Source organism: Grus americana, chromosome Z, assembly GCF_028858705.1.
Source record: "Grus americana isolate bGruAme1 chromosome Z, bGruAme1.mat, whole genome shotgun sequence".
Taxonomy (NCBI): domain Eukaryota; kingdom Metazoa; phylum Chordata; class Aves; order Gruiformes; family Gruidae; genus Grus; species Grus americana.
In genome coordinates, this window is record NC_072891.1 from 77896882 (window position 1) to 77919301 (window position 22420).

At 44.4% G+C, this 22420-nt stretch overlaps 2 protein-coding genes across 8 annotated transcripts in view; one reads left to right on the plus strand and one right to left on the minus strand.

The window, feature by feature from the left end:
- Positions 1 to 7323, plus strand: part of RNF20 (ring finger protein 20) — a 63907-nt gene extending 56584 nt beyond the window's left edge. For all 7 annotated transcript variants that reach the window (XM_054810324.1, XM_054810319.1, XM_054810318.1 and 4 more), the window contains exons 15-20: positions 2025 to 2174; positions 3045 to 3257; positions 4340 to 4465; positions 5547 to 5687; positions 6024 to 6125; positions 6351 to 7323. In XM_054810324.1, coding sequence (XP_054666299.1) covers positions 2025 to 2174; positions 3045 to 3257; positions 4340 to 4465; positions 5547 to 5687; positions 6024 to 6125; positions 6351 to 6527 — 909 coding nt within the window. In that variant the 3' untranslated portion in view covers positions 6528 to 7323. The remainder of the gene's footprint in view (positions 1 to 2024; positions 2175 to 3044; positions 3258 to 4339; positions 4466 to 5546; positions 5688 to 6023; positions 6126 to 6350) is intronic.
- Positions 7324 to 10848: 3525 nt separating this feature from the next.
- GRIN3A (glutamate ionotropic receptor NMDA type subunit 3A) overlaps positions 10849 to 22420 on the minus strand; it is a 75320-nt gene continuing 63748 nt past the window's right edge. Inside the window, exons 7-9 of the mRNA XM_054809696.1 lie at positions 16651 to 16815; positions 15808 to 15881; positions 10849 to 12304 (exon numbers count right to left, since the gene is read on the minus strand). Coding sequence (XP_054665671.1) covers positions 11977 to 12304; positions 15808 to 15881; positions 16651 to 16815 — 567 coding nt within the window. The 3' untranslated portion in view covers positions 10849 to 11976. The remainder of the gene's footprint in view (positions 12305 to 15807; positions 15882 to 16650; positions 16816 to 22420) is intronic.

The following is a 22420-nucleotide window of genomic DNA, read 5'->3' on the forward strand; positions in this document are numbered from 1 at the left end:
CTGTAGCTAGTACTTACTCCATGCATGCAGCATATGTACACGTGGGGTAGAGAGTTAGATTACACAGAGATATTTAAGAAAATATTTAATAAGAAGATAGGACAGGCTGTGGTGATCATGCTCAAGGCTGAGCCAGACAAGTGTGTACTGACTGCCCTCATTTTATGTGTGACCAGCTCCTTTTATACTCTTCCCTGTCTAACCCAAATTTGTTCATCCTTGCTCTCTCGTCCCCTGCACATCCCTCATAGGTTTGTACAGCTCTATCGATTCCCACAGCCCTCCTAGTCCAGGATCCACCCCCCGTTTACAGTCTTATCAGTTGCAAAGTCCAGCTTGATCTTCCTGGAAGTGGTGCCTGTAGTTTCTTGGTAGCCTATTGTGGTGGGTTGACCCTGGCTGGAGGCCAGGTGCCCACCAGAGCCACTCTCTCACTCCCCTCATTCACTAAACAGGGGAGAAAAGGCATAACGAAATGCTTGTAGGTTGAGATGAGGACAGGGAGAGATCACTCACTAATTGTTGTCACGAGCAAAACAGACCAAACTGAGAGAGGGAATTCATCTGATTTATTACTAGGCAAAACAGAGTAGAGGAATGAGAAAATAAAATCAACTCTTAAAACACCTCCCCCCACCCCTCCCATCTTCCCAGGCTCAACTTCACTCCCGGCTTCAACCTTCCCCCCCTCAGCGGCACAGGGGGACGGGGAGTGGGGGTTGTGGTCAGTTCAGCACACGGTGTTTCTGCCGCTTCTTCATCCTCAGGGGGAGGACTCCTCTCATCATTCCCCTGCTCCAGCATGGGTCCCCCACGGGGTCACAAGTCCTGCCAGCAAACCTGCCCTGGCATGGGCTCCCCTCTCCATGGGTCCACAGGTCCGGCCAGGAGCTTGCTCCAGCGTGGGCTTCCCACGGGCTGCAGCCTCCTTCAGGTGCCTCCACCTGCTCCAGCGTGGGGTCCTCCATGGGCTGCAGGTGGAATCTCTACACCCCCTCATCCTTCCTCCATGGGCTGCAGGGGACAGCCTGCTTCACCATGGTCTTCACCACAGGCTGCAGGGGGATCTCTGCTCCGGTGCCTGGAGCACCTCCTCCCCTCCATCTGCACTGACCTTGGTGTCTGCAGAGTTTCTTACATCTCCTCACTCCTCTCTCCGGCTGCAAAAGCTCTCTCTAAGTGTTTTTCTTCTTCTTAAATATGTTATCACAGAGGCGCTGATTGGCTTGGCCTTGGCCAGCAGCGGGTCCATCTTGGAGCCGGCTGGCATTGGCTCTGTCAGACACAGGGGAAGCTTCTAGCAGCTTCTCACAGAAGCCACCCCTATAGCCCCCCCGCTACCAAAACCTTGCCACGCAAACCCAACACACCTATCAGCTATTGTGACTGGGGAGGTTTGTTTCTTGTCTTTATCTCCATATTTGTTTTGTCAGATCTGTCTGTATATTTTGTTTCTGGTTTCCTCTTTCCCTGCCTCCCCCCTCCTGCTCCTGTTTTCCAAATTTACAGAGTCCAAAGTCAGATAACCTTGCTGGAATAAACATTTCTACACTCTTGACATAGTCTCATCAATTAGTGTGACTGACCAGGTTTTGTTCTCATCACTGCCTCCCTTATCATTTGTCTGTCAGGTTTGTGTCTGTGTATGTTTTGTTTATGGCTTCCTCCTTTTCTTATTCTTTTTGTACTGAAGAAGGTCCTTGACCGTGCGCCCTTAGAGGAGCAGATGCTCTCTGTCCACATACCCTTATGTATGCAACTGCAAGAGACTAATGTTTCTACTCTGATAAAAGATGCTATGGAGTTTTCAAAGGTTTGAAATCAAGATCTTGGGCTTACACCCCATCTTAATGGTCCATCTGCCAGTAATACACTGTCCTGTCAAGATGAGATGGGTTTGCTTTTCCCATGCTTTGGAGACAGTTTCTTCAGTGTTTCAGGGAATTGTGGGGAAAACAGGCCCTTAACAATGTTCAGGCCATGTTCTTGTGTTTAATATCACTTCTGTTTTGTCCTTGCTGTAGCTGGAAGAACTGAGGCAGAGGGTGAAAGAATTGGAAGACAAGGAGAAAAAGGAGAGTAAAAAGATGGCTGATGAAGATGCCCTCCGCAAGATCCGAGCAGTGGAGGAACAAATTGAGTATTTACAGAAGAAACTAGCCATGGCTAAGCAGGTAAGAAGTTTCTGACAAGTTCTGTCTTGGCTGGAGCATCTGGGAAGGAATTGCCTTCAGGTTACAGCCAGGAAGATTACCTGAGAGAAGGAATTTTTGTCTGCGTGCCAGAGATGTGAGTTTTGTCCCTGTTTATCAAAGGGAAAAAAACCTAACCAGCTAAAACCCAACAACAAACAAAACCCCCCTGCTACACCAGGGTGTCACAAAGTTCATGCAGGGGTGGTGGGGAATGTTAATTATAATTGTTTGTGGCCTATGTGAAGAGCACAGAGGAGAGATAGCTGGATCAGCCTCTAGGGGAGGAGGTTGCAATTTCTTTTTAAAAGTATTATCTGCACAGATCATACAATTGTGTGTGGTACCATGACATACCTTCTTCCACAAAAAAAGGGCTTCAGATTCTTTTCCTTATAGTACAGAACTGTTCTATCTTGCCACTTACTCCTTTAATGTTGAAGTGGCCTAAGTGAGTTTAAGGGTCTTGGCAGCCAGTTAGTAGGAAACTGTTGAGTTGTTCACGTGTAGAATTCTTGGCCTAGTGTGTATGACAGCTATTCTGCTAGCTGCCTGAAGCTGGGAGGCGGTTTCAACCCAGCTCTGGCAACGACTGTGCCACAGCTGATTTTGCCACTGTCTGTGAACGCTTGTGTAGATGACTGTCTTTTTTTTACACCTTCTAATTCAGGACATCTCTGCTATGGTGCAGACTTCCAGGGAGCACTTTTTTCTGGTTACTGGGAAGATGCTGTTCTGTGATATTGAGGCATCTTTCGTCTGTACTAGGTTTGGTGTCCTTAAGTAGAATGCTCAGGGCCATTGTAGGGGGTACAGGAGACAGTTTTGCCAGAGCCTGTGATTCTTTTCCAGGAGGAGGAGGCTCTGCTGTCAGAAATGGATGTCACAGGCCAAGCCTTTGAAGACATGCAGGAGCAGAACATCCGCCTGATGCAGCAGCTGCGGGAGAAGGATGATGCCAACTTCAAGCTGATGTCAGAACGCATCAAGTCCAACCAGATCCATAAGCTGCTGAAAGAGGAGAAGGAGGAGCTGGCAGACCAAGTTTTGACACTGAAGACACAGGTAACGTGGGAGAAGCAGAGAGGGCAACAGAAATGATGGGGGAAGGTAGAGGTGTTGTTGGTTAACTCTGGTCAGCAGCTGAGCTCCACACAGCCACTTGCTTGCTCCCCCACAGTGGGATCGGGGAGAGAATCAGAAAGGCAAAAGTGGGTTGAGGTAAAGACAGTTCAATATTTAAAGGAAAGCTGTGTGCACAGGCAAAGCAAAACAAGGAATTCATTCACCACTTCCCATCGGCAGGCAGCCATCTCCAGGAAAGCAGGCCTTCATAATGCGTAACGGTTAATTGGGAAGACAAACACCATCACTCTGAACATCCCCCTGCTTCCTCCTTTCCACCAGCTTTTATTGCTGAGCATGATGTCATATGGTGTGGAATATCCCTTTGGTCAGTTGGAGTCAGCTGTCCCGGCTGTGTCCCCTCCCAGCTTCTTGTGCACCCCTAGCCTACTCGCTGGTGGGCAGTGTGAGACACAGGTGGTCTCGATGCTGTGTAAGTACTGTTCAGCAGTAGCTAAACCACTAAAGTACTGTGTTATTGATGCTGTTTGATCCCTAATCCAAAATACAGCACCGTATGAGCTGCTATGAAGAGAATTAACTGTATTCCTGCCAAAATAAGTACAGGAGGGAATATTACCCTAATCAATATAGATATACTGCATCAGACTTCAAAGGGACCTGCTTTATGAGTATAAATGTCCTACAGTTCATTGCTATGGAGAGCAAGGAGGGAGAAGGAAAGTGGGAAGTCATTTTCCTGTTGTAATGGTACTTCTACATATATATTCTGCCATCCTTGGAACCAAGGTGGAACTGTTCACTGCTTTGCAGCAACTTTCTAAGCCACCTTCAAAAAAATGTCTGTTGCAAGTATTTGACTGCCAAGTGTTAAAGTGTTTACTGGAGAGGTCTGGTTACAGCTCTTAGACTGCTAATGTTCAAGGAGAAAAAGGCAAGCTGAAGAGGTACTCCTTAGTGATGGGGAGGCAGGGATAGTTTTAGGATGCAGCTTTAATGACAGCTCTGAAGACCTGCAGAGCATGTATTTCAGTCCTGTACCTCCTCTTTCCCTTTCCAAGGTGGATGCCCAGCTGCAGGTTGTACGTAAGCTGGAGGAGAAGGAACACTTACTGCAAAGCAGTATTGGAACAGGGGAGAAGGAATTAGGTCTCCGAACACAGGCCCTGGAAATGAACAAACGCAAGGTGAGTGATTGTTTGATTTCCTCTTGGATTGTAAGATGGAATTGTTGTCTTGTGGGAAGCGTAGAAGGCTTTTAGCTCTCATTGGTATTACGGAGCCAGATATTCCCCGATTTTGGAGTAGTATACCAGAAGGCTGAGAGGTCCTGAAGAGCATTCTGATTAAAGAATTGTAGACTGATGTTTCCTTTGATAAGGTGGAGCAGGTCACAGGTGTATCTGTGAAAGTAGGATTAGGGACCTGAAGTAAGGTGCCTTTAAAAGGAAACCTATTACGAAAGAAGAGGCAGCAGCCAGGTGAAATTAACTGGGGTCAAAGCTTTTATAGGAAAGATGGGGTAAGTGAAAGGAAAATATGGCTGGAGAATGTTAAGACCTTAACAAATGTCTAAGATCAATAAAGTAGGCCTGTAATGAGTGAAGTAAGGCTAAGTTTCATGGTCGATGTGCCTTTGTTGTTAAATCTTTGGTAGAAATGCAGGAATGACATTAAAACAGACAGGAAAGCAGAAATATCACTGTGAAAAGGAGATGGGAATTCAGCATAATCATTTGTGCTTAATATCACAATCTGTGGCATTGAGGGAACTTGGCTAATAGATTCATTGGTACAGGGACAGTTAGAAAGTGATAGGAGAACCGGTGAAAAGAAAACATTATTAAAAAATAAACACTTATCTTGCAGTTCTGTGTAGTTAGCTATAGAACTGCCTCTAAACAATTTAGTAGAGAAAATGTAGAAGGTGGAAGGCTGAAAGTACTTGAAGAAGAGAATTGTGTGGTCATTAGTATTTTTCTAAGTGACATGCATTGCACTTTGACAGGGGTTGTCTCTACTGAAGAGGAATGTTGAAGTTAAATTATTAGAACTTGTTAATAATAAGATATTCTGCTGTTGAAGTAATGTTTAAGGAGTAATTCTAGTTATTCTATTTGGAAGTACCAAAATTAGATTGAAAAAAATAGATCTCCAGCAGCCCGAGGAGTATTCTGTGAGCAGTCTTGGATTGCCAGGCAGTGGGACTAAAAACAACTACAGCTCTTTTTCCATGTTTGGTGCTTCTATACTGGTTTTCTTTTTCAGGCCATGGATGCGGCCCAACTTGCGGATGATCTGAAAGCACAGCTAGAGCTGGCTCAGAAGAAGTTACATGACTTCCAGGATGAGATTGTGGAAAACAGAGTAACTAGAGAGAAAGAGATGTTCAACTTCAAAAGGGCTGAGGTATACAGCTCTTGCACAATCCTTCACTATCTGCCTGCTTTGGTGTCTCCTTGTACATTGATCTTGGAGTTGGTTTCAACTACACTACTTTTTTCGGGATCCAGTTTCACTTTGATTTCAGCTTCATCAGGTTTTGGCTCTTTCAGATTTTGTCTGCTGATAATGGACATTACATGTGGCATGAGGTGACAATGTAATCTGTTGTTGAGTATGAAAGTATGGGTGGAGTGACTTGGCCAGGTGCTCTGTTGGCCAGGTGCTAGTTCTCTTTGATCTCTGAAGAAGCTGTGCCAGAGAATATACAACTCATTTATTTGGTCTCTTGTTTTTATGCAGGAAGATATTTCTAGGTTACGCAGGAAGCTAGAGACCACTAAGAAGCCTGACATGGTTCCCAACTGTGATGAGATATTGATGGAAGAAATCAAGGATTACAAGGTGATTAGCTGTCTCTATCAACTTACTTTTTTTAACTCTGTATTCAAAAGGCTGTGTAGTCATGTTTTCAGTATTTGACATCTCTTGTCTGTACTCTGCTATCGAAGAAACCACCCTCTCCTTATGAGGAATGGAAGGACCTTCATCTTCAGTCATCTTTTACCTAGCGCATTGCATACTTAGTGCAATGCAGTGGGCCCTCACTGTAATGTTTCTGTCTTGCAGGCCCGCCTGACCTGCCCATGCTGTAACATGCGCAAAAAGGATGCTGTGCTCACAAAGTGCTTTCATGTCTTCTGTTTTGAGTGTGTGAAAACACGCTATGACACCCGGCAGCGTAAGTGCCCCAAGTGTAATGCTGCCTTTGGTGCCAACGACTTTCATAGGATCTACATTGGTTGATTCTTTCCACTGGAGTGACAGAAAGCCGCCTCTTATGCGGACCACCCAGCCTCCCTCACTTCTTGTGATTGTCACCTTTGGGCAGTCAGTGCTTCTGTCAGCTGATCCGTAGTCTTTTATGGGAAGTGTGGCTAGGGTATGGAAAGAAACAGATTCTAGATCTTGGTTCCATTCTTGTCCCTTTTCTTTTATTCTTGCCCTCAGTTTTTGTAGATGCTTTTTGTCTGAGAGTACATTTCCTATCCGTCACTTTCACACTGTCAAGTTGGGAACATCTGACTGAAGTCCTGCCTTGATGGGATGGAAGCTGTCTGTGGTGCAGCAGAGATAAATAAGGCCTTTATTTGAGGAGTTAGCTTTGGATGTTAATTATTAAATCCCCTCAAGGTATGGTGGTGTTTCTGAGAGTGAATAGTTTCCCAGTTAAAGGGCCATATAATGAATAAACAGGTACATCTCTAGACTTCAGTGGAGTGACTCCTTAGACATGTATCTTCCTGAGTCAGGGCAAGAATCTGTGAAGGCTGGTGCATTAGTAAATATCCTCCCTATCCCCATAAGCAAACGCGTATTTTAGTATCCAGAAGAGGAAAAAGGTAAAACGTTGGAGAATCTTTGAAAGCAGCATTCCACTAATGAACCCTGGTTGATGTGGACATACTTCCCTAGGTTGAGGCATTGCTGTCATTGTCCTTAGTCTCCAGAAGAGAATTTGTAGGGATTACTTTGTTGCAACTTTGCCACAAAGATTAATCTTGTAATGCACAACATCTAATAAAAGCTGTTGTCTTGGTTATTTTTCTGGTTTTCTTGCCTCTGGTAGTATCTGCCTGTGCTCCTGTCCTTTGTCCAGTTATTGGAAACATTTTTCACAAGCTTCAGGCTTGTAAAGTAGAGGGATGGATTTCTTCTTTCCTTTGCTTTCAAGAAATGGTTAACTAAAACAACCTTTGTCCTTTTGCCAGTATCTTCACTACCTTATTCTTGACACAACAGAAGGGCCAAGATGCTGGATTATTTTTGCAATCATTTTTGTGATGGCCACTGGGAATTTTGTGAAAGGACATGTGTGTTGGGTTTGCGTGGCAAGGTTTTGGTAGTGGGGGGGGGCTACAGGGGTGGCTTCTGTGAGAAGCTGCTAGAAGCTTCCCCTGTGTCTGACAGAGCCAATGCCAGCCGGCTCCAAGATGGACCCGCTGCTGGCCAAGGCCAAGCCAATCAGCGCCTCTGTGATAACATATTTAAGATGGGGAAAAACACTTAGAGCTTTTGCAGCCGGAGAGAGGAGTGAGAAGATGTAAGAAACTCTGCAGACACCAAGGTCAGTGCAGATGGAGGGGGAGGAGGTGCTCCAGGCGCCGGAGCAGAGATCCCCCTGCAGCCCCTGGAGAAGACCATGGTGAAGCAGGCTGTCCCCCTGCAGCCCATGGAGGAAGGATGAGGGGGTGTAGAGATTCCACCTGCAGCCTGTGGAGGACCCCAAGCCAGAGCAGGTGGAGGCACCTGAAGGAGGCTGTGGCCCGTGGGAAGCCCACGCTGGAGCAAGCTCCTGGCCGGACCTGTGGACCCGTGCAGAGGGGAGCCCACGCCAGGGCAGGTTTGCTGGCAGGACTTGTGACCCCGTGGGGGACCCCACGCTGGAGCAGTTTGCTCCTGAAGGTCTGCACCCCGTGAGAGGGACTCCATGCTGGAGCAGGGGAATGATGAGAGGAGTCCTCCCTCTGAGGATGAAGAAGCGGCAGAAACACCGTGTGCTGAACTGACCACAACCCCCATTCCCTGTCCCCCTGTGCCGCTGAGGGGGGGAAGGTTGAAGCCGGGAGTGAAGTTGAGCCCGGGAAGATGGGAGGGGTGGGGGGAGGTGTTTTAAGAGTTGATTTTATTTTCTCATTCCTCTACTCTGTTTTGCCTAGTAATAAATCAGATGAATTCCCTCTCTAAGTTTGGTCTGTTTTGCTCGTGACGATAATTAGTGAGTGATCTCTCCCTGTCCTTATCTCGACCCACAAGCATTTCGTTATGCCTTTTCTCCCCTGTCTAGTGAATGAGGGGAGTGAGAGAGCGGCTCTGGTGGGCACCTGGCCCCCAGCCAGGGTCAACCCAGCACAACATGGCATAGGTTATAGTCTCTGTGCTCTTTGTAGTGCAAGCCTGTACTTCAAGTCTGTGCCTAAAATTAAAATGCAATGTCATCTATTCACAACATTCCTTCATGGGGCATAATGTTTTTCCTGTAAAAATTTTCTTGGAAGGTACAGCTGTCAGAGGTTTGTCTCATCTGTGTCCTTTCCCTGAATCATAAAATCTGTATTGCGTTCCTGTATTTGCTTTAGGAAATAATATAAACATCAGTAAAGTTGAAAGCAATTAATCACAGACTGTCTTATAGTATGCATTATTATTTTTAGCTTGCTGAAAACATTCAGAAAATACGAATTAAACCTTGTAGATGATCATAAGTCCTGAAAAGTGAGAAGGAAGACATGACTCTGTCTGTCTTTGCAAGGGGAAGCTGGGATGCTGAGAGTTTGTGGTGTGGCTTAAGTTGTTAAAGTGTGTGTAGAAGAAATTAAAACAGAACCCTCTCTGCTTTCACTGGAAGTTGCTCCCTGGATTATGGTTTGTGATGTCAAGTTGGACAAAGAATGGTGTGTTAGGAATACTAATGCCGATGGAAGATTTTGTGGTACAAATACCCGCTCATAAAAACCAGGACCTGAGTCACCAATAAACACTGTCTGGATCTTCAGACAGCTTTGGTCTAACAGCAGACTTCCTTTTACAGCTGTGAACAACAATCCGAATTAATGTTTAATTCCCTTGTAGAAGTGCAAAGCCTCTTTACCCTTTCCCAGTCATTAAGTCCCATCACTGTTCTACTGAAAATCAAGCTTGAAACTTTTGTGTGTATACTGGCAGTGTTGTGTTCACTCTGGTCACAGTAGGAAACAAACACTTGAAACAGTCTGGATTTGTTTCACAGATGAAGTGTGGAAGCTCCTATTTTTCTTTCTTCACCAAGAAAAATATATTTTCTTATTTTTAAATAATACTTTATTTTAAGCTTGGGAAGTCCTTGCAGTTCATTTTGGAAGTGACTAAATTTCTCTCTGCTTATAATTTCAACATTGGGAAACACTGAAAATTTTAGATGGTCTCTCTTGACTTGCCAAAATGAGTGGAAATAATTAAAAAATTATCAAGACTAGAAGTATTTTGGGGTGAAAGAATGGAAGGGGTGACAGGTATTCTTTGTCAAAAATCTGTCTAAATTCAGTGTCAGAGTAATTTATTGTGATGAAAAAGCCTTATCTACAGTCTCCAGTGCATAGCCATTCTCATAGCCAGTCCTGCCCCCACTGACTAGTCTGCAGGCATTGACGTGATACTCCCCATCCCATGGAAAGCTGTGACAATCTTTTTTTCTGTCTCCTATGGGGTCAGGCTGGAACAATAGTTGAATAGGAAACTAACATGCTAAAATGTGTCTTTGTTGGGTAACAACAACTTGGACCTTTTCCCAAAAGGCTTCTGGTTGGTGCTGCACTAATTTGGAGCAATCCATTGTCTCTATTTGGCACGGGAGTAGCCCCTAAGGCATCCACCAGAGATAAAGATTTTTGCTTAACATTAATTATTTGGTGGTTTACTTTTTTTTTTAGATGAAGAGTGATTTGTTGAAAGACTGGGTGTTTGGATTGGAACTTTGAACTAAAACATACATTTTTGTTTAAGTTATCATTAGCATTTTTGATTAAAAAAATTACTCTTTCTGGGCGTATCCATGTATAGATAAGGACATAAACTGTTGATAAACATACTGATAAAATTGGGCAACCTAAGTGACTTGCCCCTAGTCATCTGGCTTGTCAGGAGCAGGGAAAGAAGGGATGTCCTAGGTCTTTCAGACCTATCTGATGTGCAGGGTTCTGGATCCCACTTTCCCATTTTACGTCCTAATTACTGTTTCCTGTGTTACTGACTGTATTGAAAGAAGCCATAGTCTGGTTATCACTGCTATCAGCTTTTCATTTTTCAAAGGTTAAAGGTGCAAAAAGGTAGAATGCCTTTGTCAAACCCCAAAATACAGTTTCAGATCTGCCTGTAGCCTTTAAACCATGCCTGGTGACAACATCACACCTGGCAACATTCACACAGGTGGCTGGAGACACAGGAGGGTAAAAATTAGTTCGGTGACATATCTGGGAGACCAGAGTTAATTCTGACAGTGTCACAAATGTTATTTTTCTCTGTAATATGTGATGTGTTGGGAAGTGGTGCTTAAAAATTCATAGAAAACCTGTTGAAATAACACAGTCAGTTGGGTTGATGCAGTATTTATTCAGATGCTGAACAGCTTACCCTTCCTTTCCCTTACTCATCATCCAGGTGGGAGGGAGCTCCACTCAGTACACTGGAACCTTTGGAACCACAACTCTCATTCTCTGTCACAGTCAGCCCTGGTCCGCAGGGAGGCTTTGGTGACTCCCTTTAACTTTGGTGGGAGCTTGGCATCAATAAATCATGGACCAGAGCCTCTTCCGTCATTTCGGCTGTGAGAAAAAACCTTATTGTCAACTGAGGACAGAGAATATTAAAGGAGTAGTTTCACATTGGTAGTAGTTTCACTTTACCTTTGGTGGTAAATTCCGATTTACAGTACTGCCACTCCTCCCTTCCCCTCATCCTTGCTCTGTGCCACCGTGAACCCATCCCCTCACATCTGCCACTGCAGCTGTTTGCATGGCTTCTCTCTGCGTGGGAGTGGAAGCCGAACCTGGACTCAGAAGCAGACAGAGGTGGTAGTTTGGTTTTTGCCAAGTTATTTTTAAGCTGGGCAAGTTGCTTTATCACAGTCACGGAGCAGCGACATCTGCATTTGTGCTGACAGAGCTGAGGGAATGGTGTGTACTGGGATTGCCACCAAGAATTTTCTTGTGAAACCACAGCCTGTGCCAGGAGGGAAGGGATTGCCAACACAGAACTAGCACCTGGTGTAATGAGGCAACCATAAGGAGCCTTAGCATGAACGGAGACTAGACCCATAGGTATCACAACAAAAACATACCAACAAGGAACATGCTTCCAATGAGCAGTTTAAATTTCCCTTTTTTTTTTTTTTAAATTAATGCACAGAAAGGGCTAAAAAAGTGGGAACCTCACTGTACTGTCAAGTGGAGGAACCAGGAGCTCTCGCTGTTTGGATGTTCCTTGTTTCTCCAGTCCTTAGAAATGGCTGATGTTTGCCAGGAGAATGAGAAACTTGTTATGAAAGGAGGAGGACTCAGGAGGGTGGCAGTGGCTGTGGGCTGCTGCAATTCTGCTCTCATGAAGAGCATATTGCCTGCTTTATTGTCTCACCTCTTTCTGGCATTAGAAAAGTGTGTTACAAATTTTACAGAGGAAGGGGAAAAAGGAAGAAAAGGGGAAAGGGCCCAGGTATGCTGGCCTAGGGCTCTGCAGTCCTGTTCGTCCTCTGATACTCTTCCAGCTCCGACTTCCTGTCCATGGCGAGCTGCAGCTCCTGCTTGATGATTTCGATCTGCTTCTCCAGCTCCGTAAGCTCTTGCATCACTGAGGTTCTAGCAATATTGAGAGACTCTGCTTTCCCATTGGTTGTTAGAGAAGCTGGAGTCTCTCTCCTCAACTGTGGCAGGGGGATGTCTTGGAGCATTACCTCATTTTGCTCTTCTTCAGTGCAGACATATTTTTTCCGGTGACAGTTGCCTGGATTGGCTGTATTCCACACAGCATGCTGGCTGTTCCCTATGTGGGACCTGAACAGAGATGTGAGAGTTAATTTGAAATCAGACCCTGCTCTTGTGTGTATGCAACCGTCCCCTGTGAGCCATCCTACTGGAAAAATGTGATGCTCCTGTTATGAATTACATAGAAATATTATTCCTTTATCCTTGGAATTATTTTTCTTGAGAAGCTCAAATCATGAACACAAATGGCCAAATTTTTGTGATTAAACCATATCAGAGACTATAACTTGTTATGAAAGACTAGAACTTGTTATGAAACTAACTTTCCCCAAAACTTTTTTTTGTTACTTATGAAATTACTGCCCTCTCAACTCCAGCTCAGGAAAATGTGAGTCCTCTTCCAAAGCTTTCTGAAAGCTTTTCTGGTTGCAATGTCCGAAGTTCATTACAGTGTTAGTTCTTTGTGTGTTAGTACTCTGTGCTAGCTTGGACATTTGCTCCCAAGGAGGAGGAAAGAGAGTGCCTAGAGTTGGTGCGGAGGGATGAAGGGGAAATTGTGTCCTTTGGACTTGAAGTCTTCTTGAGTAGCTGCCTGTGCTGTGGGGATGGACAAGATGCTGTGGTGTATCCACACCTTGCATTGTACAGACACAAGCTTCCTGACAGAATAAATAGAATTTGGAGTTTTTGTGTTGGGGGAGAAATTCCCATTTGGGAACTTTTTCAAATGCTTCAGTTTTCCTGCAGAAAAGTCTTTCCAAAATATTTTGATTCCAGAGAATCTTTTCCCTCTTTCTACGAAACTTCACTCTGCAGTCCTCCCAAATCAGGGCATTTCCCAGGGTTTCTTCCCATATAGAGGAGCACCCTGTGGCCTCTGCTATTCCAAGTGGAACATAAGGAAGCACGGTTTGCCATTGCAGGAGAGGAGCTTGGCTTTCCTACCTGCTGTATCTTTTGGATAGACCTGTGTGCATTCATTTTATAAACTAAGGCTGAAACTCTGAAGTAGTTGCTCTTAAAACTGCTCCATCACAGAGGTCTTCTGTGAGTGTCCTTGGACAAAATACCTATTAGTGTGGGCTATCAGTCAGCAGGTTAGGGAAGATTAACATTTCAGGATCAGAATTGCTGAAAACAGTTGGTTTCAGGAGGAGTCAGAGTTGGGAGTACATACTTTTCTCACCTGCCTGCAGAGAAGGAAGTTGGAAAGTGGGAATTTCTTTAGAGGAGGTGGCGATCGAGAATGTTTTCAAAAAGATGGCAGAGAGGGGGAAGGGGAGGCTTTAGGCAGGAGAGGCAGCCCCAGCCTGGATCGCACTCTGGACGGCTCAGGGAACCCCAGTGAGGATGTATATGTAGGGTTGTTTATTTTTGTGTAGATCAGTGATTTTATCATATTTCAAAATAAAAGACAGGAAGACTCTCAAGTCTTGTGCTGAACTGGATGTATGTTTTGTGATGCAATTATGTTAATCACCTGAAGAGATGAAAACAAACAAGTTCCTCTTAAGCATGTTTCAGACAGGGAATAGGATTAGCCTGGGCAAGTAGAAACTGGCAAAGCATTTCCAGGGCCAAGAGCAGAAGGCCACCACACTGCATTTCCACACCGCAGTTTAGACAAAAACGGTAATCTAGCAAAGAACGGAACTACTGACAAGGGGCTGTGGTGCCCAAAGCTGTCTCCCTGCTGTATAGCTCTGCAGAGCCCAGGGTCCTGGGCAGCCAGTGTGACCAACTTGCCTTGGAGCAGAAGTACACGTCTCAGAGGTGCTGCAGCCACTTGTTTTGTAAATCGTGGAATTACAGAATAGTTTGGGTTGGAAGGGACCTCAAAGATCATCTACTTCCAACCCCCTGCCATGGGCAGGGACACCCTCCACTAGCCCACGTTGCCCAAAGCCTCATCCAACCTGGCCTGTTTCTTAGAGTGATATCGTTAAGCCATTATTTCTGATACATTTTTCTTTCACAAATCAAAACACAGCTTTTTGATGTGTTAGTAACTGACGTAGCTTCTGCTGGCGCTGGCAGTGGTGCTTCTGTCTGGGGGTCTGGGCAGGTGGTTTTAACAAAGGCCAGAGCCCACAGTTAACGCTCAAGTTTTGACAAGTAAATTAAACCCTTCACAATTTGGCCACCGATGCCAAGCAGCTATCCTAGTTTTTAGAAAGTAACAACCTGAATAAAACAGTGGATTTTCTTCCCTGAGGGAAATAGCAGTAGCATAATACATATCCTTTCCACCTCTTTTCTGTATCTTGGTGCTTTTAATAATTCCACAATCCCCAGCAGGAATAAAATTGATTTGAGAGCCATGGGTTGTACCTTGCCACATCAGTATTTGTGACATGCTGGGCACTGTGTTACTAGGTGTCTTGAGTTAAATTCACCATAATTCTGTGCAAGCAGCAGCTCAGACCGTGAGAAGAGAAAGGACAGCGGGTGGGTGTGTGTGCACACACACATGGGCTGGATGCTGTGTGGGCAGAAGTTTTTGGAGCACATCTTCACTTTCAATGTTGAAAGAATATTTGCGTTGTTCTTTTTCTAAGCCATTCTCTGTGGGCCCTGTGGCCATCTCCTTGCGTTATGAAATTTTTTGCACTGCTCCATATCTGCCAAATAATTCAGCTGGTGCTTTTTGTATCATCAAAGATACAAGGACCCCCCTCCGCTGGAAGAGTCTCTCTCTGGCTGAGTTAGTGCCTCAGGCTGTGGGAGTGTGAATGCTACCACCCAGCAAGGAGGGTGTAGGAGGAGGAAATGTTTTGCACCAGTCAGCTCCCGTACTGCTGTTCAAAGATCAAAAGTGATGAGTTGCTGTGTGCAAGGAGGTGCCACACCATGGGGTTTTGTGTGGCAAGAAGATGAAGGAACAAACAGAGGAAATTATCTGCATATGCTTGTGTATACTTGTTTGTATACAGGCAGTCTAGAAGCTTATAAATGTTTACCTCTTACGTTTGCTGCCATTAGTGCAGGAATGACAAACTAATCACAACATACATTAACATACGTGGGTTTCAGTCATGGCAAATACCTAGCAACAGTTGGAAGATATTTTTTTTCTGTAGTCTGTGGCTCAACTTCTCTGTAGAAAAGTAATACTGCTACCCATGTCTTTAAGAAGTGCACTAATAATTTTGAGTTACTGAGCAAATGTATAGTTTTAATAAAATGCCTTGTGTTCCTGGTAGCTATAGATAAGATTGTCTCCTCTTCAGAAGACATAAGCTATGAAAATAAGGCAAAGTTGTTACCTACTTTTTGTCTCCAACAGGAGTTGTTTGAGACAAAGGTTTCTGAAAGGACTGCATTTTCCTCTTCTCAGCTTTTATTTCTCATTCCATAAAATAAGAAAGCTGAAAAAGTTTCTGACAGATATACTGCCTGACCTCTCATTCACTGTGAAGCTATCTCACAGAGCCCTAGTTATCTTGTTTCCTTCATTTTGGTTCTATTATCTTTGGGGTGTATTAGATACATAAGTAGATATCCAGACACAACATATTTAATTTCAAAGTAATTTTTGTAGTTTGTGTTTTAAGGCATGCAAGACTTCCTACCTCTTTTCTACTCTTTTTTTCTTAGGCTGGCATTTGTCCTCAATAAATGAACTGTTCAGAGCACGATGTAATCTCTAGAGGAAAAACAAGAAAATAAATTAGTAAAAGCAAGATTAAGAATAGCTCCATAAATAGGTAAACAATTTGGGCTTTGTGTGGTGGACTTGCGCATAAATTATTTTGCACATTCAAGGATACAAGCAATGTCTATGCTTTGTCATTACAGCAGATTTATTTTCCCATAGTTTCCCAAGGAAGGGCAATCTTAAAGGTTGATAAATAGTTTGCAAACAATCCTTTGTGTTAGAATTCCTCAGGAAAAAAAGTGAATCTTGGCAAACTGTTGTTTTCTAAAAGATCTCTTTCACTGTGCTGCTTTAAATAATAGAAGCTCTTCCTTTTTGTGCCTTTTTCTGCAAGTAACCTCTTCCTTCATAGGAAACACCTAGAGCAATTTGCTTTCATTATTTTTTCCTAGAATAATGAAGGAGGTTACCCAGCACATCCTGCATGCATCAAAAGTTTGGGAACCTGTAATAGTGACATAAACTGTTCTGGTTAGCCAGTTCAGCATAACAACACCATTGCTTCTGGTGTACAAAACCACTTGTGAGGTTACAAGTGCAAATGGAAAGGTGCCTTCTATAGGCTTCACAATTATGAATGTTTGAACTGTTTCCTCTGTGCTTCTCATTCCATCTAATGAATTCTTCACGTTCCAGAAGCTGCTGTCACACTTCACATGCCAATCATCACTGCTTTTACAATCTTTTACACCTTGTTCTTGTCCAGACTTTCTTAATCGGCCACATGACTTTCACAGGGTTTGTTCTGAATACATACCTGACTTGTATGGAGCCAGTACTTCATCTTGGATTTCTTCTTGATTCGTGGTAGGACCAGTCTGTACACGATGTGTTCCCCAATGGTAGTGAGAATGGACAAGCCAAACCCAATGCACAACATCACAAAGAGCCCAGAAAAATGCTTGATGCCCATTTGCAGTGTCTGTGAATAAAATCAAAAGGGGAAGTTAATGAAGCAGGCTTGGTGTATTTCAATAGATTCTTCTGTTTTCTTATTTGGAAATGTGGTCTGACTGAATACAGAGTGGTGAAATACTGCAGAATAGTCTGGATGCTGTTCACAACAAAGCCTTTCTGTGCTGCAGAAAGATCGGTGTTCAATCAGAGCAAGGAACCTGTCATGGGAATAAGAACCAGCCAAAGGCCAGGGAATTTTTTTCCTCATACTGTTTCCCTAATGAGATTAAGTGTCAAACACATACAAGAATCCAGTATTTGTGGTGTCTTTGCATTTGTAAAAGCAAATACTGCTTGACAGAACACAGTCAATGAACTGTAGAGCAAGTCCTTCATCAGCAGTGAGCTAAGACCAACTGTTCATATTTTCTGGGAATTGATCATTAACTTTCCCTTTTTGTGCTTTACCCTTGATGGAAGGTCATGGAGAAAATGTTTTGAAGTAGTAGCACAAACATGGCACCTCTCCACTCCCTACATTAACAGGACTGAAATTGTATTTGTTAGGAATCCCAACTGCAATTATGGAAAACAGGAACACTCTCCCTTCTTCTGCTGACCCTCCCTTTTCATGTAGATTAGGAAGCCTTTAATTAATTTGAATCTCTTATTGGCATTAATCATGTTTGAAGACCAATAAACCACGTACAGCAGCGATCTGTACCACAAACACCTGCACTCCAATGGGTGGGTTAGATTTGCATGTTGTGTATAATCTTAGTACCTTTATTCTCATGACTCTGTAACTCAGTTATGAGTTTATCAATAACTAAAAACTCTTGCTAATAATTACTGCCCGCAGACTACTTTGGAAATATTTCCAAGAATACAAGTTCTACTTGAGCCTTTCTATTAAAGAATGTTATTTCCCATGTCAGAAGAAGAAGGAGCAGAAAATTGCTTGGGTAAGGTTGTATATCAGGAGATGATATCTGGGATGCTATCACCCTGGATAATTGACCTATGTGTTCCTTCAGTTTGTTGTTAGTTTGGAGGGTGGGTGGTGGTGGGGATTGTGCTTTGTTATGACTATAGCTGTGTAATCCATAAAAGAAACTGCATTTAGTTGAAAGATAGATCACAGAATGTTTGAAAAATCTTGTTATGAGGTCATTTTAAGCCGAAGAGTTGATTAGTGATGAGTCCATTGAAGTTGAAGGCTTGAAGGTCCATTTGTGTACTTTTCTTGGGTGATTGTGAACAGTACCTCTCTCTTCTAGTTTTCATATTTGATTTCTCTTCTTTAAAACACAATGGTATGAGGTAGCACATCACAGATTTTTAACAAGAACAGAGCTTCATCTATCTAGCAGAGTGAGAACTTTTGCATGTGGCACTGGCAATGAAGTCTTATTTTGGGGGTTCTCTGCCAAAATCAACCTGCTTGCCCTGAAGTGCACTGAGTAGAATTTTGGGAAGAGAATTTTTGTATCAGTGAATAAACACTTCAAGGGTGTTGAAGGGTATAATGGGGGTGTAAAAGCAATTTCTAAAGCAACTTACTGCAGCCTGGAAAGAAAAGTGGAAAACCACAGTTGAGTGATTCTGGAGTAGAAGGGTGTCAAAGACTCTTGGCATGAGGGTTTTCTGATGCTAAGAGTGTATTAATTCAACCTAAAAGCAAAACTTCCCTTCTAACATTGGAATTTCTTGTTGGAAAGAGCCTGTTGTCCCATACTTTATCCTTTCAGTTAGGGAAACAGGAAGGTGACACAAAAATCGCAGGTGGTAACTCTTTAAACCACTGTAAAGCCAAAGTGTTTGACTGGAGATCTGTGTTACCTGGCCTGTTTGTTTTAATTATCAGTGAAGCCCAACTTTTAGCCCAGGTAGATAAAAGCAGAATGAATGAGGCCCCACGTCTGACCTTTTTCTCAGAGGTCTTTAGAGCCAAGACCTCAGTATGGCTCATCTCTGCATTCAGCACATACAAGTATCTGTAAAAAGCACAAAGACTGCTATCCATACTAGCTGAACATACCAGTTTGGGTTTTTTTGGGTTGTTTTGGGGTTTTTTTAATGGTTTGGGTTGGAAGGGACCTTAAAGACCATCTAGTTCCAACACCCCTGCTGCAGGCAGGGACACCCTCCACTAGACCAGGTTGCCCAAAGCCCCATCCAACCTGGTCTTAAACACTTCCAGGGATGGGGCCTCCACCACCTCTCTGGGCAACCTGTTCCAGTGCCTCACCACTCTAACAGTAAAGAATTTCTTTCTAACATCTAGTCTAAATTGACCCTCCTTCAGCTTGAACCCATTACCCCTTGTCCTGTCACTACACTCCCTGATAAACAGTCCCTCACCAGCTCTCCTGTAGGCCCCTTCAGGTACTGGAAGGCCGCAATTAGGTCTCCCCGGAGCTGCCTTTTCTCCAGGCTGAACAATCCCAACTCTCTTAGCCTGTCCTCATAGGAGAGGTGCTCCAGCCCTCTGATCAGCTTCGTGGCCCTCCTCTGGACTTGCTCCAACAGCTCCATATCTCTCCTGTACTGGGGCCCCCAGAGCTGGACGCAGTACTCCAGGTGGGGTCTCATAAGAGCGGAGTAGAGGGGCAGGATCACCTCCCTCGACCTGCTGGTCACGCCTCTTTTGATGCAGCCCAGGACACGGTTGGCTTTCTGGGCTGCAAGCGCACACTGCTGGCTCATGTTGAGCTTCTCATCAGTCAATACCCCCAAGTCCTTCTCCTTGGGGCTGCTTTCAATCCCTTCCTCACCCAGCCTATAGTTGTGCTTGGGATTGCGCCAACCCACGTGCAGGACCTTGCACTTGGCCTTGTTGAACTTCACGCGGTTCGCACGGGCCCACCTCTCCAGCCTGTAAAGGTCCCTCTGCGTGGCATCCCTTCCCTCCAGCGTGTTGACCACACCACACAGCCTGGTGTCGTTGGCAAACCTGCTGAGGGTGCACTCGATCCCATTGTCCATGTCGCCGACAAAGATGTTGAACAGTGCCAGTCCCAGTACCGACCCCTGAGGAACACCACTCATCACCGTTCTCCACTTGGACATTGAGCCATTGACCACAACGCTTTGAGTGTGACCATCCAGCCAATTCCTTATCCACCGAGTGGTCCATCCATCAAATCCATGTCTCTCCAATTTAGAGACAAGGATGTCATGTGGGACAGTGTCAAACGCCATGCACAAGTCCAGGTAGACGATGTCGGTTGCCCTTCCCTTATCCACCAATGCTGTTAACCCCATCATAGAAGGCCACCAAGTTTGTCAGGCATGATTTGCCCTTAGTGAAGCCGTGTTGGCTGTCACCAATCACCTCCTTATATTCCGTGTGCCTGAGCATAGTCTGCAGGACGGTCTGTTCCATAATCTTGCCAGGCATGGAGATGAGACTGACCAGCCTGTAGTTCCCTGGGTCTTCCTTTTTACCCTTCTTAAAAATGGGGGTTATGTTCCCCCTCTTCCGGTCAGCGGGAACTTCACCAGACTGCCAGGACTTCTCAAATATGATGGCGAGTGGCCTGGCCACTTCATCCGCCAGTTCCCTCAAGACCCGCCAATGCAACTCATCCGGTCCCATGGACTTGTGCACCTTCAGGTTCCTTAGATATTCTCGAACCTGATCTTCTCCTACAGCGGGCGGTTCTGCATTCTCCCAGTCCCTGCCTTCTGCGACCTGGGCAGTGTGGCTCAAGCATTTGCCAGTGAAGACTGAGGCAAAGAAGTTGTTGAGTACCTCAGCCTTCTCCATATCCTGGGTAACCAGGTCACCCGTTTCATTCCGGAGGGGACCCACATTTTCCCTCATCCTCCTCTTAGCACTAACATACCTATAGAAGCTTTTCTTGTTGTCCTTGACATCCCTGGCCAGACTAATTTCCATCAGGGCTTTGGCTTTCCTAACCTGATCCCTGGCTGCTCGGACAGTTTCTCTGTATTCTTCCCAGGCTACCTGCCCTTTCTTCCACCCTCCGCAGGCTTGCTTTTTTTGTTTGACTTTGCCCAGGAGCTCCTTGTTCATCCATGGAGGCCTCTTGGTGGATTTGCTTGACTTCCTCTTTGTTGGGATGCATCACTCCTGAGCTTGGAGGAGGTGACCCTTGAATATTAGCCAGCTGTCTTGGGCCCCTCTTCCTTCCAGGGCTTTGTCCCATGGTGTTCTACCAAGCAGATCCCTGAAGAGGCCAAAGTCTGCTCTGCTGAAGTCCAGGGTAGTGAGCTTGCTGCGTGCCCTCCTCACTGCCCTGAGGATCCTGAATTCCACCATTTTGTGGTCACTGCAGCCCAGGCTGCCCTTGAGCTTGACGTCCCCTACCAGGCCCTCCTTATTGGTGAGAATAAGGTCCAGCATGGCACCTCTCCTCATGGGCTCCTCTATCACTTAAATGTGCTTTTGCTAATTCTCCAAGAAGCATTAATGCAAATCACTTGCTTCCCAGAAAAGATGTTCAAGGGCAAGTATAAAACAACTTCCTTAGAGATGTAGAGTTAACAGTAGATATAGGAATAAACTGAATGAGAAATACAATAATAATTAAAAAGGATTAGATTTACTCAGTCATCTGAAAAACATGCCTATCTGTATACACTTCCAGACTACTGCAGTTTGGTGTCATACAGAATAACAGTCTAGGGATGGGCATTGCCCTAAACTCCTTTGGTGGCAGGAACCAGTGAACCAGCTGGGTGAAAGTCCTTTTGCTTAGCTACTTGAGAAGTAATGCAGAAGTCCCCAAAGGCAGGGGAAATCAGTAAGGAGGCCTGATCTGCTAGTGTTAGGTAGCTGTATGGTAAAAAGCATTTATATTGCTCTGAGAATATGAACTAGGTTTAATGGAATAAGATAAAACTCTAGCCATTCAAAATAATAATAAAAAAGGAGACACAGAAGCAATTGCAGCGGGGATTCCTGAATGCGTGAGATGTCTCCTCCAGCCTGAGGTCGGTGTTTGATGCCACTCCAGTACTGCTGCAGAGAGAACACTTGGCCAGCTCCTTACATGAAAAATAACTCCCTGTCTTCAGTAAATCTGCTCTGATTTATGCTGATGAGGGTCTGGCTCACTGTCCTGTCAGGTCTGCAGAACAGTTTTCTACTTTCCCTGGAAACAGGTGAAAGAAATTCCAGCACTGGCATCTCAGATGCATTTTTCACTTGTAATGGATAGCTTTTGAAATTGTCCCAAACAAGACATCATTTCCTGGGAAAAGAAATGCCAAAACAAAGCATCAATAATATTTCATCTAGCAATAAAGAAGATAATGCATTGAAAGAGCTGCCTGATAAAGGCTGCATAGCAGAGGGAAATTTTTGAGACTAAATTAAGTGGGGAATCAAGGTAGGGGAGAAATAATTAGCACAGTGTGTCTTACAGTGTGTGGAGTGATTATTTATAGCAATATCAGCACATTTACATACCATTGTAAAAAGGCAATTTATCAGCTGTTCATAATTACTGTAGACACACATAGACACATGCATATTAAATAATAAAGGAAACCATCTAATAGAGGCACCTCTCATTTTCATAGCTTCATGCTGATCAATACGAGAGCAGCAAGCTCTACTACTTATTTTGTAGATTGTGTATTTGTAGGTGCATATATAG